Raw genomic sequence first — 16,730 nt, forward strand, 5'->3', positions numbered from 1 at the left:
TAATATTGAACTCTCGAATACCTTGAAATTTCTGAAATTTTCACTGAACACTTTACGTTCTTGTGCATTTTCTGGTTTCATAATTCTGCCGAATTCCTCCCGAGACCGAAATTCCTAATATTTTATCCTTTGCTTTAAAATACCGCGACAACGCGACCGATCGACGGTCAAACGCCCGAAGATTTATGCCGGGGTTTAGCAATTTTTCATACAATAGCCTTTTTAATTTTTTACTCTCCTTATTTTATTTATCTTTTCTCACTTATTCGATTTTCTCTTCCGTTTTTCAAAATCTCAACTCCATTTTCTCTCTCCTCTTTTATTTTCTATTTCTAATCTTTTTTCTTAATTTCTGTTTCAGAAAAACCTCAGCCGGAGACGGATGACGAGGGAATAGAGAAAGACGCGGGAGATGCGTGTGAATGTGATGATGACGCCCAGTCCCTAACCCTGACCTTTGTACAAATCCTAGAAGTAAGTAAAGTTACCATAAAAAAGTTTATACTTGGCCAAATGTAATCGATCGACGAGGAGAAACTATGTTATCGAGGCAGTGTGGACGGTTCAGTCGATGTCGATCGACGGCCAGTCGACTATGTGTGGAAACTGCCAAGGTCTTATCGTCCCGAAAGCGAAGAGAGAACGAAGACAGGATAGGAGAAAGCCAGCCGTTACGAGAACGAACCTTATCTGTTTGGGATAAAAACTGCCGCGGGTGGGAATCAAATCCGCGACAGAGTGGTTACAAGGCAGATGCGTTACCCTCCAAGCTAGCTCTAGACTGGCTAATGGCCAAGTATTTTTCGAAATTATCCAATCAATTAACTATGAATTTTTCTCTCCATTTTCAGAAATGTGCCAGTCACCTGGGTGTGAAGACGGCCGCGGAGGCTGATAGTCAATACAGGGCCGTGTGTAGGGCCCTGGTGACCGAGGCCCTAGAATTATCCATGTTCCTAGATGTGGTGCAGGCGCAGGGCACCACAGAGTTGCGGGGCAACACCCTCGCCCTTGCCTCTTCCTATGATCTCGACCAGCTCAAGAATTCCGATTGGGTGAGTGTCACCTTTATGCTTGCCATTGAGGCCGGAATTCAAAATCAGTATCCCTTCCTTTGCTTAGATTCCGATCAAACGTTCCTTACGATAAACGGTTTGGTTCATTCTGACTTGCGCAAAGTTTTCTTTTTGTAGTAAAAGTAAATTATTATTGAACTTGAACTTGTGCCCATCCTATGTATCTCCTCTATCTTATGATGGTATGCCTATATTTTTGTAGTTTTTCTGTCGTACAACCGTCCTTCGCACTTCTGTCCTGAAAGTAAGAAAACTATATCATCCTTGACCATCAAAACGGTACCTAACCCCTATACCCTATAAGCTCCTTCATGATCCCATGCCACTAAGTAGAATAGAATAGAAGATATGTACCTTGTTTATACTACCAGCATAGCACTGAAAGTCCCTAAGTACACTGAGGTTTAACCTGTAACGCAAAAACCACAAGTCCAGAACCTGAACTGAACGCATGATTCGATTTTCCCACGGACTTGACTTCAGAATCGTTCAAGTGAGCAATCAAGCGGATCTAATGATCGGTAAACACATATAGTAAATATCTTGTCCGGATATTATAGTTGAGATATCACTAGACAAGTTATAACGTCAAAAAAGATATAGGTGTGAATGTTGAAGATGGTACATCTGAGGCATTTGTCCTAATGGGATGTGATGGGAATCGGATCTAATGATCAGTAAACACATGCAGTAAATATCTTGTCCGGATATTATAAAGATATAGTTGAGATATAACAAGTTATAACCTCAAAAAAGATATAGGGGGAAATCTCTAGACAAGTTATAACGTCAAAAAAGATATAGGAGTGAATGTTGAAGATGGTACATGTGATGTGAGGCATTTGTTCTAATGGTGATGGGAATGGATCTTGCGGTGGTTTTGGGTTATGAAAAGGTCAAGTCGAGTTTGTCTTTTGACATGTACCTACATATTATCTAATAATGTGAATAATGAACAATGAGAAAAGATTATAAATGCCCAATTTTTAAAAAAATACTGAAATTTAATGTATTATTCGTTGCTGAACCCTATTCTTTTGTTAAATTTATGTACTTTTTTATGGCAGTTGTGCTACCGTCTTTTGGTACTTGGCAGCTCCTATATTACTTTTCCCTTGTTCTACCTATCTTCTTTTCGGTGGAAAAATAATAAAGTAAAAATCTACACGTCTACGTTCATATGTACATATTTATTGTGGGTCCAATCAGTTGAAATGCATCGATGAATAGCATACATATATCAAATCGACACGTGTGAACACTATGCGTGTATGTGACTATATACTTCCTACAATGTACTATTGTAGTATTCGGTGCTAGTATAGGCAGTAAGTTACTGGTGGCTGGTGGGTTATTGGTACTCACCATTCGATAAATTAAACTCCCATGTACCGGGTGTTTATAAATCGAATAAACCAATCCTGTATATTGTATACAGATTTTCAGTGTTACAAAATGGAGGATTTTGATTTCTGAGAGATGTTAAACGAATCAAGTGAGTTCTAAAAAGATTGAGCTCGATGATTTTTTCAATTTATTTCTGTCCGTTCTTATGCGACAAGTCTCGGACGGGTGGTCCGATTTAAGCTTTCGATGGCATTCGACAAAAATGTTCAAGACCAGACGTACTTTCCTTTCGTAATTTTACTAGTGGAAAATAAGGAAATGACACATTGCCTGGCATTGTACCATTTCCCACCATTACCACCTGGAAATTGCAAAAGGAAAATTCGAGTACACTAAGGAAATTTGTTGCTTATTTTTTGGTGCCTCAGGGATCTAAGATTGGTCCTTTCCGCTTTCAAAATCCCAATGTTAAGTACCTACTTTCTAGTTTCTTTGGATTCACAGTTCAGTGAATAAATAGTTACTTCGGATCCACCCTGTACCGCAACGCATGATTATTGCCTATTGAAATGCTCCTCTCTGTTATTACTCAGGAGACCTTCCTGTACTTAATAATAGGCCGGGTCAATACGCTTTTACCGATAGGTACATGTGAACTTGTACTTCATCCGTGATTGTTACCTTTTATTGCCTCGGTGGTAACCTAGGGCCGTTCACAGCTTTTTTTTTCTAAACTAGGGGAAAGCTCTAAGAAGCGTAACAGACGTACCCGGCTGCGGTGCTAACTCAAACACTAGGCCCTTTCAACATTTTTTAAACACTAATTTGTTGAAATGTGGAACTTGACAAAGTTACTGAGTCCTCCATCAAGGTACTAATTGAATGTCTTTTCAGCCAGCCTAGTTAGCTTAGTTGGTAGTGCGTCTGCCTTATAAGCGCTAGGCCGCAGGTTCGATTCCCGCCCGGGGCGGATTTTATCCTGATGGGATAATGTTCGTTCTCGGAACGGCTGGCTTTCTCCTATCCTGTCTTCCTTCTCTCTCCGATTTCGGGACGATAAGACCCTAGAGTTACAGTTCCCTCTGTCAAACCTCTTAAAAAAAAAAAAAAAAAAAAAAAATAGAGAAGTGGTCAATGTAATCAAATTAAAATGCTCTATCAAACCTCTTATATATATAAAAAAAATGTCTTTTCCCTTCGGAAACTGATACGATACCGATGGCACCATCTTGGATTTCCTATGGTTTAGTACAGACGCTACCACGCCGAAAGAGGGGAAATTTCGAAAGGAAAATACGACTTTTCTAGGTGCATATGTAGTCGTATTTCATTTTGCTGTCTGGCACAAAACTGCTGGTTCCGGGCAGCCTGGAGGAACGCAAGCCCCAATGGACCCTTCTAAATACGGCCCTGTCTGTGGTAGCCAATTAAAACGTGACTTTTTACACCTGGACTGTACGGGAGACTGATAAAAGAACAGAAGGAGAAGTTCACACCAGTTGTACAGAAGTTATTAGGAGTTCAGAAATAGAGGGAGTTCACACAAAAGAGATGGTGATTGTGTGATGACGAGAGCAAGTTCACGAAGGAAGAAGAAGAAGAAATTGAGGGACGGGCCCAGCTTGTTCAAGCTTCAAGCAAGACATCACTTCTTGAGAGTGTTTTTCAAGCTCTGATTTCCTAATTCAATCGTAGCTTAATTACCGGCAGATGAGGTATAGCAACCTCCGTAATTAAATTAAACTGTCTTCTCTGTTTTCACGCAGTCCAATCAGAGGTTATGGAAAGCGCTGCAAGTACGTTGAATAATACATTTTACTTTTCCTCTTAATTTGGTTTTTGTGTTTTGCCCAGGCATGGATTCGAACCTGTATACTTTACATTGAATAATACGGGAATGTTTTGATTGCTTTGAAATTTCTGATTTTGGCGTCTCCACTAATAATACTTACCTACATGCTGGGCTAGTGCTTAACTTTTGTCCTAAACTAGGGGAAAGCTCTAAGGAGCGTGACAGACGAACCGGGCTGCGGTGCTAACTCAAACAATAGGCTCTTCCCCCTCAATATTTTTTAAACACTAATTTGTTGAAATGTGGAACTTGACAAAGTTACTGAGTCCTCCATCAAGGTACTAATTGAATGTCTTTTCAGCCAGCCTAGTTAGCTTAGTTGGTAGTGCGTCTGCCTTGTAAGCGCTAGGCTGCGGGTTCGATTCCCGCCCGGGGCGGATTTTATCCTGATGGGATAATGTTCGTTCTCGGAACGGCAGGCTTTGTTACAGTTTCCCTCTGTCAAACCTCTTATAAAAAAAATGTCTTTTCCCTTCGGAAACTGATACGATACCGATGGCACCATCTTGGATTTCCTATGGTTTAGTACAGACGCTACCACGCCAAAAGAGAGGAAATTTCGAAAGAAAAATACGACTTTTCTAGGTGCATATGTAGTCGTATTTCATTTTGCTGTCTGGCACAAAACTGCTGGTTCCGGGCAGCCTGGAGGAACGCAAGCCCAGATGGACCTTCCTAAATACGGCCCTGTCGGTGGTAGCCAATTAAAACGTGACTTTTTACACCTGGACTGTACGGGAGACTGATAAAAGAACAGAAGGAGAAGTTCACACCAGTTGTACAGAAGTTATTAGGAGTTCAGAAATAGAGGGAGTTCACACAAAAGAGATGATGATTTTGTGTGATGACGAGAGCAAGTTCATGGAGGAGGAAGAAGAAGAAGAAGAAATGGAGAGAAAGAAATAATATTGAGTTTTGAGTTCTTTTCGTAGAAATTGATGAAAAAGGAAGGATTGAGGTCTATCCAGCTATGAAAGTATCCTTACACAATCATTAGTAATGTCATTATTTCCAAGTAATGATGATGAAAAATCAGAAAATCCGGAATTCCATTATTAGTAATGACATTACTAATGTTGTGTAAGGTACCTATATCGGGCCATTTTGACATCTCTAAAGTAAACCTATTCTTCTAAAAGTTTCCTGAAAAAAGATGGGTGGGTAGGTAGGTATCCACTGTTATAAAGGTAATAGTATTACTATCGTACAACATAGAACATACTCCGAGTATATCATGGTCAAGGAATAAAAGAGTTTCGTTTTTAGCCCGTCCTTCCTTTATTATTACGATAGTAATAAAAAAAAAAGGTATAAGGGACGGGCTATTCTATTCGCTTCGGTGTCGTCTGTCAGTCTGTCTGTCCCCATAGAAGGACTTATCCAAACCTGGTCGACCTATATATCAAATTAAAGGTCTTTTTACCAGGATCACGAAAATGGTGGTGTACAATGTTATCCGAAAAACAAAAACAACTGGTTTTTGGGGGATTTTTTTCACATTTTCTCACACAAATGAGCTCTGATGCCTCTGAAATTCGTCGCGACGACCTATGAACTCAAAGCGAGAAAGTTTTAGATAACACTTCAGTCGTTATTTTAAGACCGATTTTAGCGACACCTATGTTAAGCTACGCCGAGCAAGGCCAATAAATGGATGAGTGACTTAAAAGGAATAAAGGAAGAACGGGCTCTAGTCTTAATTTTAAATCAGTACATGACAGTAAAAATCAAAAATCAAACCAATAATAATAAACTGAATATTAAACAAATTAGGTAGGTGCATAGGTACTGATTTTCTTACCCCACGATCGAATAAACTACGGGCTAAAAAAAATTCACGATCGAATAAACTACGTGCTGAAAATTCCCGGAGGGACGGGCCCAGCTTGTTCAAGCAAGACATCACTTCTTGAGAGTGTTTTTCAAGCTCTGATTTCCTAATTCAATTAATTAACTCACCGTAGCTTAATTACCGGCAGATGAGCTAGAGCAACCTCCGTAATTAAATTAAACTGTCTTCTCTGTTTTCACGCAGTCCAATCAGAGGTTATGGAAAGCGCTACAAGTACGTTGAATAATACATTTTACTTTTCCTCTTAATTTGGTTTTTGTGTTTTGTCCAGGCATGGATTCGAACCTGTATACTTTACATTGAATAATACTTGAATGTTTTGATTGCTTTGAAATTTCTGATTTTGGCGTCTCCACTAATAATACTTACCTACATGCTGGGCTAGTGCTTAACTTTTGTCATTTTGATATCCCCACTAATTTGAACGAAGCTGACAATTTCCACCAATTTAACGATTTTGTTGATTGTTTTTAATATGTTTGTTGGTTTATTATTTTACTCCTAGAAGCGCCCATTTTGGGGAGTTTTCCAGTTCATAAAATGTCAGCAATTTTAAATCCATTTAAGCTCACTCTATCCTTCCTATAAAAATCTAATAATCTGTTGGATAACCCCCAATTAAATTTAATTAAATCCTTTTTGAACATACTTTCATAACCGTAATTCAATTTGGAATTCTCTCTGGAGCTTAAATTCAACATTAACCCAATAATGTTCGCTCTTCCCACTCATAATTTCTTTTCGATGTTCATAACTTCATCCTTAGGAGCGAAAAATTAATCTAGGATAGGAACAGGAAACCTATTTGCAAGTTATATTCCTGTGTCCTAATGAATGCAAAGCTGATGAAGGAATTAATCGAGGGAAAATGGAAATGCCAGAAAGACTAGGACATTAGGGAATTATTAATGAAGGAAAAGGGGAATGCCAAATTTGTGCAGAAACTTGTAATTAGTTCATTATAAAGTTCGACAAAAAGTATTTAAAACAACTTTGTGATGACAGCGTAGTGTAGGGAATGCTTTGTGATGCATTCCTGTGTTATAACGACTTTGTGGTGCGTTACATTTTGCTGATGAAATAACATAACTGCATTTTGCTTTAGCATGTCATTTGCATGACTTTGGAACGTGTTGTTTTTCCACTAGTTTTAAGTGAATTATCGAATTCTTTCATACTTAATTAGGTCCGAATTCCGAAACAACATGCAAAATCGTCCTAAAACTTATTACACTTTCGTTTAACTACTTTGACTTTGTCATAATATGCCTTTTATTGTATTTACAGTAAATTTATTTATAGTTAAATTAACTTGCCGAAAAAGTGAATAGCTATAGCTTCCCCTTTGAAGTAAATTTCACACACACCGTTTTTCAAAGGGCATCTAAAGAAAGGAGAAAAAATGGCACAACTGCATGAACAGTAAACACCTATTGCATTACCTCAAACAGGTGTAAGAGAGTCTTTAGTTCTGTTTGACTAAGCAAAACACTTCGTGTGCAGTTAGTCATATCTCTCACAATGTTTTGGTTTTGTATTATTAATGGTCTTTTTTTCTTGCATAAGAGCATTACAAAAACGGAGTACGGACCCAAAAAAAAAAAAAAATCATGACTCCTCAGAGTAGGTACTTAACATGAGATTTGGTTCAGATCAATCTTTGGCACGAGCTGTGAGCTGTGTTCAGTTACAGGTTTTGCTCAGGTCGTGAGGATTGGGGTCTTGAATGTTTGGTCTCGTTTTCTGCACTTTGAAGTTATCTTTATTTTGCGAAAAAAGGAAAAAGAAGAAGAAATCTTACAACTAAAACAACTGAACAAAAGATGTGAGATAAATCGTATTTACAATCGTTTTACTTTGAAACATTGAATCCTTACACTCCAAGTTTAGCTGTGATTTTTTTTTTTTTTTTTTTTTTTTTTTTTTTTTTTTTTGTTTTTCCAAGGACCAAATTACATAATGGGATCACTAAATTTCCAAAGTTTTTACCTTAATAAGGTGGTGAACTGTGCTGAAGGTGGCCTTGTGGGCCAAACTAGTCCTCCTCTTTATAATGAGTGTCTTTTAACAAATAACAAAAACAATCTAATAATTATAGAATAGAATAGAATAGAATAGAATAGAATAGAATATACCTTGTTTATCCTGCTCGAATGAGACTAAAAAGTCCCTTTACCCCAGCAGTCTAAACAAGGTCTAGTTTATTTTATGGGTTTAATATTGTACAATGCTTAGTTTCCATATGCCTTTTCCATAGTTTCCATAGAATCCAATAGTTTTTATACGAACTCCTAAGTTCGTTATTTCTAAGTTCTAGGTAGAACTCCCATGAACATAAATAAATTGGAGTTTCAAAGTAATTAATTTCTTTTTATCTTTACAGTTTACCTATTTTTAACAAGAAAAATATGAAAGTACTTAGTACCTAATGAACTTTAATGAATTCAATCATGTTGCTCATTGAGATTTAACACGTTCTTCGATTGTGTAGGATACATCGGCATTTTCTACAACACTTTCTGCAATACGTCTAATTAATTGGTTACTCCCATGAGTCCCATGACTACTTGATGAATGTGTTGTCTTGTACTCTGCCAAAGGCAGTGTGTAGATCACTAGTTTACGGAGGTGACTGGTCACTCGATCAAACGTTAAATAGACAGAAAGAAACCAACCATCAAAACCCAACTTTCAGAAATTTTTATAAAAAGAGTAGTAATTACTAGATATTTTCCTAGTCCTCCTAGAGTATAGTGAGTGTACAGGTCGACCCCACTTGAGTTGTCGACCGCACTTGAGTTGTCGACCCCACTTGAGTTGTCGACCCCTCTATAGAGTGGGAAAAAGACTCAGTAAAAGGAGAAGATAGTGTGTGTAGTTGTGTACAGGGAATGCCTTCCTTGACGTTAGTAGAAAGGAGCTACTGAACAGAGAAAAGTATGGTCCTTTTCTGCTAACTGCTGTCCAAGTATTCAATTAGGATAGGGTTTACAGTTTTTAACTACAAAAGGCAGTGGCATTTCGCATTTTATATTATCACCTAAAGTGCTCGGGGGTATTACAATTTTTCGAGCAGGAAGTGTGGAAGTCCTGTACGGATATCTATTGGATTCTAGAGGTGTTCTAGAGAGTTTCTATCGCAATATTTCAGCACTAATAAGAATAATAGCCCGGTGTCCCAGGTGGCAAAATCCAACCCACCCATATATTTAGTTATGAAGGCGTGACAACAAAAACCTGGTGCAATAATTTGTTAGTTGTGGTGCTGTGATCTAACAAGCTCTGGTGTAAGTGATGTAGTATCAACAGAACACCCGAAGTGTCAGCAATACATTTACTTTTGTTTTGCTGATGTTAATATGTATGTTGCACAAGATGTTTTCTATTGATTAAGGATGTATTGGGATAGAATGTAACTATGTAACTAAATTCATATTCTTCAATTACTGTCTAAATCTAAATACGGAAATTGGGTGTCTAAAATTCGAAGTATGTAAATTGATCCCCAACCCAAAAATTCCAATCAACTCACCAACCCCAGAATCCAAAGGCAGATCATAAAAGTTATCATTTAAATATTTTATTTACCTTCAAATTGACATTAAATATACCTCGTTTCTCTTCCTTTTGAAGGGAAATATTGGCAAAATCCGACTTGAAAGGGGTAAGTGCCTTAGAAAGTTTTGAAACCGCTGCTCTATGTAAAATAATTGTACTATTATTGTACATATCTGTTTATCTCTTCTAACAAAACAAAGTCCATAAAATCTGTTGTCGTCTTGTTTCCAGTTTTAATTGTTGATTGTCACCCCCCGCTAGGCTAGGGCTAAGTACCTCGGAGTCTGCTGCTATTGTTTCCAAGTCCGGAGATTTTTATTGCATGATTTGTTTAAAGGATATTGTTTGTAATCTTTATGTAACAAGTCCAGGCCTTACCAATCGGAGTTAGCCAAAGGTAGAGTGAACACAGGGTAACTTTCAGACCAGCTGACCAGACCATCATGTCTTGTCTTTTGAAGCCCTGCTTCTACTCTCCCAATCTTTCTTAAGTAACTTTTTTTTAACAAGTCGCGGGTTCGATTCCCGCCCAAAACGGACTTGCCATTATACTAGCTCAAACAGACAAGATTCGTTCTTGGAACGGCTGGCTTTCTCTTATCTTCTCTATTCGCTTTCGGGACGATAAGAGCTTGGTAGTTAGCAGTCTTGTCAGTGATCTCGAAGAAAAATTTCCCTTATTATTCGAGGTAAATTTGTATCAAAAGGAAATTTTCTGCCTTCAGTCGACAGTTAACAGTCAATTCATTTGAAGATTTCGTACTGCTCTGCTTCGTAGATTCGTAGAAGCTCAACCCGTCCTTTGGGGCTGGCCAGCCCCTACACCTAAGCCTCAATTTGGGCTTTTTGTGTGTGGGGTTAAGCTGTTTCCTAGCTAAGCTCGAAGATCCGAACGATCTTCAGGAGCTTTTTAGTTAGGTTGTGTCTATGGATATCTTGCTGAGGGTTGGCTAACCCTACAGTAAGTCTCCATATTGTTAGGGAGTTACATTCGAAGATGACATGAGTGGCTGTCTCCTCGCACTCCCCGCATAACCTACATGCAACTTGACCCTGGTATAGGCCCATTGTTTGTAGATGTTTCCTTAGTCCACAATGCCCGGTAATCAGGACTGCTCTGCTTGGTAACACCCGTCCGTAGATTTCTCAGTGTGGTTTCGGAATCTTTGGATACCCAGTACTTGTTCAAAACTTACATAAAAAGAATTAATAAAAAATGATATCTCCATAGTTTTTTCGTCGTCAAGACCATCTGTAGTAAAAACATGAACATTGTACATAAAGTACATGTACCCAAACATAGGTATAACAAGGAATACAACGATAGTAATCCTAAAGCTCAATATGGACATCCAAACAAAGCTCATAATTATCTATCCATAAATGACGAGTCTATTGGTTTAGCAAAATTTCAGCTGGTTTTATTGCCAAATTTGTTGTCTTTTCAAAGCTTGCCCATTTTAATTTTTACTTTCTTTTATTCCCTAAAATGATGGTTTTGTATCAGTTTACCAAATAGAATAGAGTGAGCTCGGTTCCTTCACTCTGGTAACTACTGTTGAGGATGAGTTTATTAAACATGGCAAGATACCATCACCCTAGTGTGTTGCTGGTCAACAAATTTCCCTTTTATTTTCAAATATGTGTTCCTCAAATGTAAGAGAAAGTCGTGTGATGTTCACACCAGATTTTTTTCCCTTTATTTCGCAATCATCCATCGACTAACTTAAGCTGTTCCAAAAACAGTATGTGGTGTGTTCCAATCAACCCTTAACCGAGATGTGCCATTCGTCTGACCAAATTTTTCTCTCCCATGATATGATTCTAACCAAAACCCTTCTCTCCCATGTCCCACAGGTTCGGCTATGGATCCAAGTTCTGCGCGAGCTGAGGCGAGGGGTCCAACTCAAAAAAGTCTGCCACACCCGAAATCCCATCGAATACCAAATGACACCTTACGAGATCCTCATGGACGATATCAGGTCGAGGCGATATAAATTGAAACAGGTCACTGTGGATGGCAGCATACCGCCGCGAGTCAAGAAGGACGCCCATGCCATTATACTAGAATTTATCCGATCCAGACCGCCCCTGAGAAAGGTAAGTATTTTATACATTAGTTTCTCAGAAGGCTACAAATGACATTTTTCAAAGTAGAATAGAATATACCTTGTTTATACTACCAGCATAGGACTGAAAAGTCCCTTTGCTCTCGCAGTCTAAGTAAACAAGGTCTTATATATTTGATTGGTAATAACATTACATTTTATGGAAAAATGATCATCAAGACCTGTTTAAATTTAAAAAAAAAGTATATCTGAGAATAATGAAATTACTTTTTAGAATGCACCAATCTGTATAAAATCTTCCAAGTCAATAGGTCATACTTTTACTTGACAAAAACCATCCAACTTTTCGTATCACACAACATATGTATTATGTTTGTATACGAGTAGTGTACTTGTACACGAACATTCTGTGTACGGATTTACATTTGCCCGACCAAATTTCGGCAAATTAAAAAGCATACAACACTAATTCAATTGTAACCATATCTAAGTGCACAAACTACGTAGGTACATACTTATAACTCTAGTAATCTAGTTTTTTTTCCCCTCCAGTATGTATTGTACATACGAACATACGTACATATTGTGAATTGGACTTTTTGTAAATACAGAGACAGAGCTTTGGAGCAACAAGAAACAATCAAAATTTCTCTTACGTATCTACATCTGACTTACACCTAAATAACCCAGTGATACAATGATACACCTGTTACCTGTTACACCTAGATATGTGTTACACCCCGCCATACATAATAATGTGGTATCCGAGATTTACAATTACTATGAAGATATCAGACAAGTTTTATTATTTTTTAATTCCATTTCACTTGCCGAATTTCATTATTGTTGCGAGAGTCCTTTTGGTGGTTCCTCTTTGAGAGGTGAGTGAGAGTTGGCGTTTTGCATATCGGGTATTCTTACTAGAAGTACTAAGAAAGATTATATCTCGAGAAGGTAATCACTAGACTCTTGTAGTGGTCAAGTCGCTCGAATGGCGATTTGGACGGCGCAGTGCGGGTTCAATCCCAGCCAAGGTTTAGAACCTTATCACAGTATTTATAGTAGCCTGATTCTCGGGTAAAGGTACTCTTAAGTGCTTTTCGAGCAGCACTAGTACCTATCTATTAGTATTAACTTTTATCTCTAGGGAACTGTCATTTTCTTTTCTCTACCTATTAAAAGGTTTTGCTGGAGTTACCTTATTGTTTTGTTAGAAGAAGCTTTGTGCTTCAAGGATTGAAATCACGAAATTTCGGGTAGTAATAATGGCACAAGTTCCAAATCATAATAATTTTGTTCATATAGTTCGAACATCCATTATGTTCATACTCTCATGAAAATCACACGCCTAAGATATGTCTGCTGTACCTACCAGTACACTCGTCAAATTTGTTTCGGAGGTAATTAAAAATTAACCTCGGTCTAATTCTAATTAAAAGTTCCAAAAATTACCCCACAGATAACTCAAAACAGTTGAATTAGAAGAGAGAGAGAAATGTGAAATTGACACCGAGGCGAAGCTTCTGACAGAGGCATTCCCTGCCATTTAACCCGGACAATCGTCGTTAATACCAAGAAAAGAAGAGTACCGCTTGAGTGGAAGAGCTCACCAAGTGAGAATCCTGCCACTAAAGCCTTTAAAAAAGTATGGTTTCAAAATTTCATCTTCATTCGTTCATCAAACTTTGTTTTCCATTTCAGGCCTCAGATAGAAAGCTTCCACCTAGACAGTACGAATCCACGCCTCGCGAGAGGCTCCTAGAAGACATCAAGAAGGGATCGAACCATAGACTGAGGCATAGGGAGTCCCGGCCCGACCGAACGGCACGCAAAGGTAAGTTGTGTTCCTTGGTGATGGGATTGGACAAGCTTTTGATTAAAATTTTATACTACCGAATTTGGTGGTGAAATTTATTAAAAGCATTACTGTACTCTAGAGTCTAGACTACTCTAGAGTTTGAAAATGGAAAATGTATGTAAATTAAAAACATTTTTCTTCTTCCATGTCCAAATTCGATTTTTACGTAACAAGGATTTGGGACTGGTGTTTAAAGAATGTGGGACACCCCGACTGGAATGGAATATTTGTGGGTCTCTCTGAATATTGTTCTGGCAGTTCTAGATAATCTAGAGCTTTTAAAAACAAATGCAGTTCTGGAAGCAAATTGGCTCAGTAGAATAGGAATAAGTGATTATGAAATTGAATTGAATAATCCTTCCATCAATCAGCGAATCTAAATATTTCAATGAAATAAACAAGTAAATAAATAAATAAACAACAAAAATAAAACCTTTCAATATATAAAACATAAAACCACATCGTCCACTGGTGAAATTAAATATTCAAATGAAGCGTGACAACAAAAACCTGGTGCAATAATTTGTTAGTTGTGGTGCTGTGATCTAACAAGCTCTGGTGTAAGTGATGTAGTATCAACAGAACACCCGAAGTGTCAGCAATACATTTACTTTTGTTTTGCTGATGTTAATATGTATGTTGCACAAGATGTTTTCTATTGATTAAGGATGTATTGGGATAGAATGTAACTATGTAACTAAATTCATATTCTTCAATTACTGTCTAAATCTAAATACGGAAATTGGGTGTCTAAAATTCGAAGTATGTAAATTGATCCCCAACCCAAAAATTCCAATCAACTCACCAACCCCAGAATCCAAAGGCAGATCATAAAAGTTATCATTTAAATATTTTATTTACCTTCAAATTGACATTAAATATACCTCGTTTCTCTTCCTTTTGAAGGGAAATATTGGCAAAATCCGACTTGAAAGGGGTAAGTGCCTTAGAAAGTTTTGAAACCGCTGCTCTATGTAAAATAATTGTACTATTATTGTACATATCTGTTTATCTCTTCTAACAAAACAAAGTCCATAAAATCTGTTGTCGTCTTGTTTCCAGTTTTAATTGTTGATTGTCACCCCCCGCTAGGCTAGGGCTAAGTACCTCGGAGTCTGCTGCTATTGTTTCCAAGTCCGGAGATTTTTATTGCATGATTTGTTTAAAGGATATTGTTTGTAATCTTTATGTAACAAGTCCAGGCCTTACCAATCGGAGTTAGCCAAAGGTAGAGTGAACACAGGGTAACTTTCAGACCAGCTGACCAGACCATCATGTCTTGTCTTTTGAAGCCCTGCTTCTACTCTCCCAATCTTTCTTAAGTAACTTTTTTTTAACAAGTCGCGGGTTCGATTCCCGCCCAAAACGGACTTGCCATTATACTAGCTCAAACAGACAAGATTCGTTCTTGGAACGGCTGGCTTTCTCTTATCTTCTCTATTCGCTTTCGGGACGATAAGAGCTTGGTAGTTAGCAGTCTTGTCAGTGATCTCGAAGAAAAATTTCCCTTATTATTCGAGGTAAATTTGTATCAAAAGGAAATTTTCTGCCTTCAGTCGACAGTTAACAGTCAATTCATTTGAAGATTTCGTACTGCTCTGCTTCGTAGATTCGTAGAAGCTCAACCCGTCCTTTGGGGCTGGCCAGCCCCTACACCTAAGCCTCAATTTGGGCTTTTTGTGTGTGGGTGATCATAAGTTTACTATAAAATGAGCGGAGTTTACTATAAAAAATCAAAAATCACTAGTTGAGTATCTCTAGGAGGTCATAATAAAACTGTCGTAAAACAAAAAGTGTGGTCTATTTTGAACACATTGCACCTTCTCTCGCCACAAATGAGCGGGAAGCTAAATGTGGTCCTCTGTAGTCATTTGAAGAAGTTAATCTATTCTAGCAGTAAGCGGACTACAAACACGGACTAATACTCCTTAAACGATCCCAGTGTAGTCTTTAAAGTGCTTATTAGATTTAATAGCTCTGTCGAATTAGGTGGCTTACTGCTCTGTGCCCATTTGGTAACGATTTAACCTCGATTCAATCCAAATTACTTCATAGAAACTTGGAAAAAAATCTTCAGCAGATCAGGTGTAATAATGAACTTCAAATTTAGCACCAAAGTAAAAACGGTCGGAATTTTTATTATAGGGCACCAATGTCCACCGTAGCATAAATTACATATGGCCACGGCCTGTGCTTACGAAATTTAGTCTAAAATGTCTTTTGTCTTAAAATGGCTTTAAAGAAGTGATTTGTTAAAACAAAGATATCTATTTTTGAAGTATTGACTTATTTACATTAAAAGTACAACAACTTCTTTCGCTTGTTCAACAATGAAAAAGAAACAGATTGGCATAGCAGTATGCTTTGTATTATAATTATCCAACGCTACGTCCTTACATGATGAATATGATCAGAGAGGGTGTAACAGAACGTCTGAAATGTAACATGATATTTCCATTATTTTTGACATTCCTGTCAGAAACAAACAAAGCTTTAATTACATATTTCCCTCCTGTTGCAGAGATCGCAAGATTTTTGCTATTGTCGTGTGTAATCCATTCTTAGATCTACTTTGTAGCAGTGGTGTGGGGTGAGTTTTTCAAGAGGGGAAGCTATAAAGAATAAAATAAACCCATATTAAAAGCTGATAAACCCACATTAATGGTGATCTGTTGTTGATGCTGCTGTTCTTGGAATCCAGGTTGAATAATCACTTAACACCGGGACACAAAATGAGTTGAAACTCCGTTTAAGTTTTAATATAAATAAATGAAATAATAGAAAGTAAAAATCTCGGACTAAGCAATCTAATTGGCTAAAAAAAAAATTGAAAATTTCAAAAATCAACCAATTAAGATTTCTTAATTCGAGAGTTACTTGAAAAGCGTTTGTGACCCCGGCCTTAATGTTTTCGGTAAGTGGTAAGTAGGGGGGATGGAAAAGCCCCTGTAGGGAGTAAGGGAACCGGTACGTTCCCACCTTCCTTGGAGGATACGTCACTGACTAGTAACAAATAAGGCAATGTTCGTCGGGCTAGTGTTTTTGCAGAAACAATATAAGGCAAAGTTGGGTGTACTTTCGTTATATGTAATTTGTCTTTTTGTCTATTCCTCATAGA

At 37.7% G+C, this 16,730-nt stretch overlaps 1 protein-coding gene across 1 annotated transcript in view; it reads left to right on the forward strand.

Annotated features, from left to right (window-relative positions):
* Nucleotides 1-361: 361 nt before the first annotated feature.
* Nucleotides 362-16,730, forward strand: part of LOC103506984 (protein spire-like) — a gene marked incomplete at its 5' end in the record, with an annotated part of 70,521 nt that continues 54,152 nt past the window's right edge. Inside the window, 4 exons of the mRNA XM_008471413.2 lie at nucleotides 362-474; nucleotides 852-1,055; nucleotides 11,543-11,785; nucleotides 13,456-13,588. Coding sequence (XP_008469635.1) covers nucleotides 362-474; nucleotides 852-1,055; nucleotides 11,543-11,785; nucleotides 13,456-13,588 — 693 coding nt within the window. The remainder of the gene's footprint in view (nucleotides 475-851; nucleotides 1,056-11,542; nucleotides 11,786-13,455; nucleotides 13,589-16,730) is intronic.

Source organism: Diaphorina citri, unplaced genomic scaffold (assembly GCF_000475195.1).
Source record: "Diaphorina citri unplaced genomic scaffold, Diaci psyllid genome assembly version 1.1 scaffold279, whole genome shotgun sequence".
NCBI classification, from domain to species: domain Eukaryota; kingdom Metazoa; phylum Arthropoda; class Insecta; order Hemiptera; family Psyllidae; genus Diaphorina; species Diaphorina citri.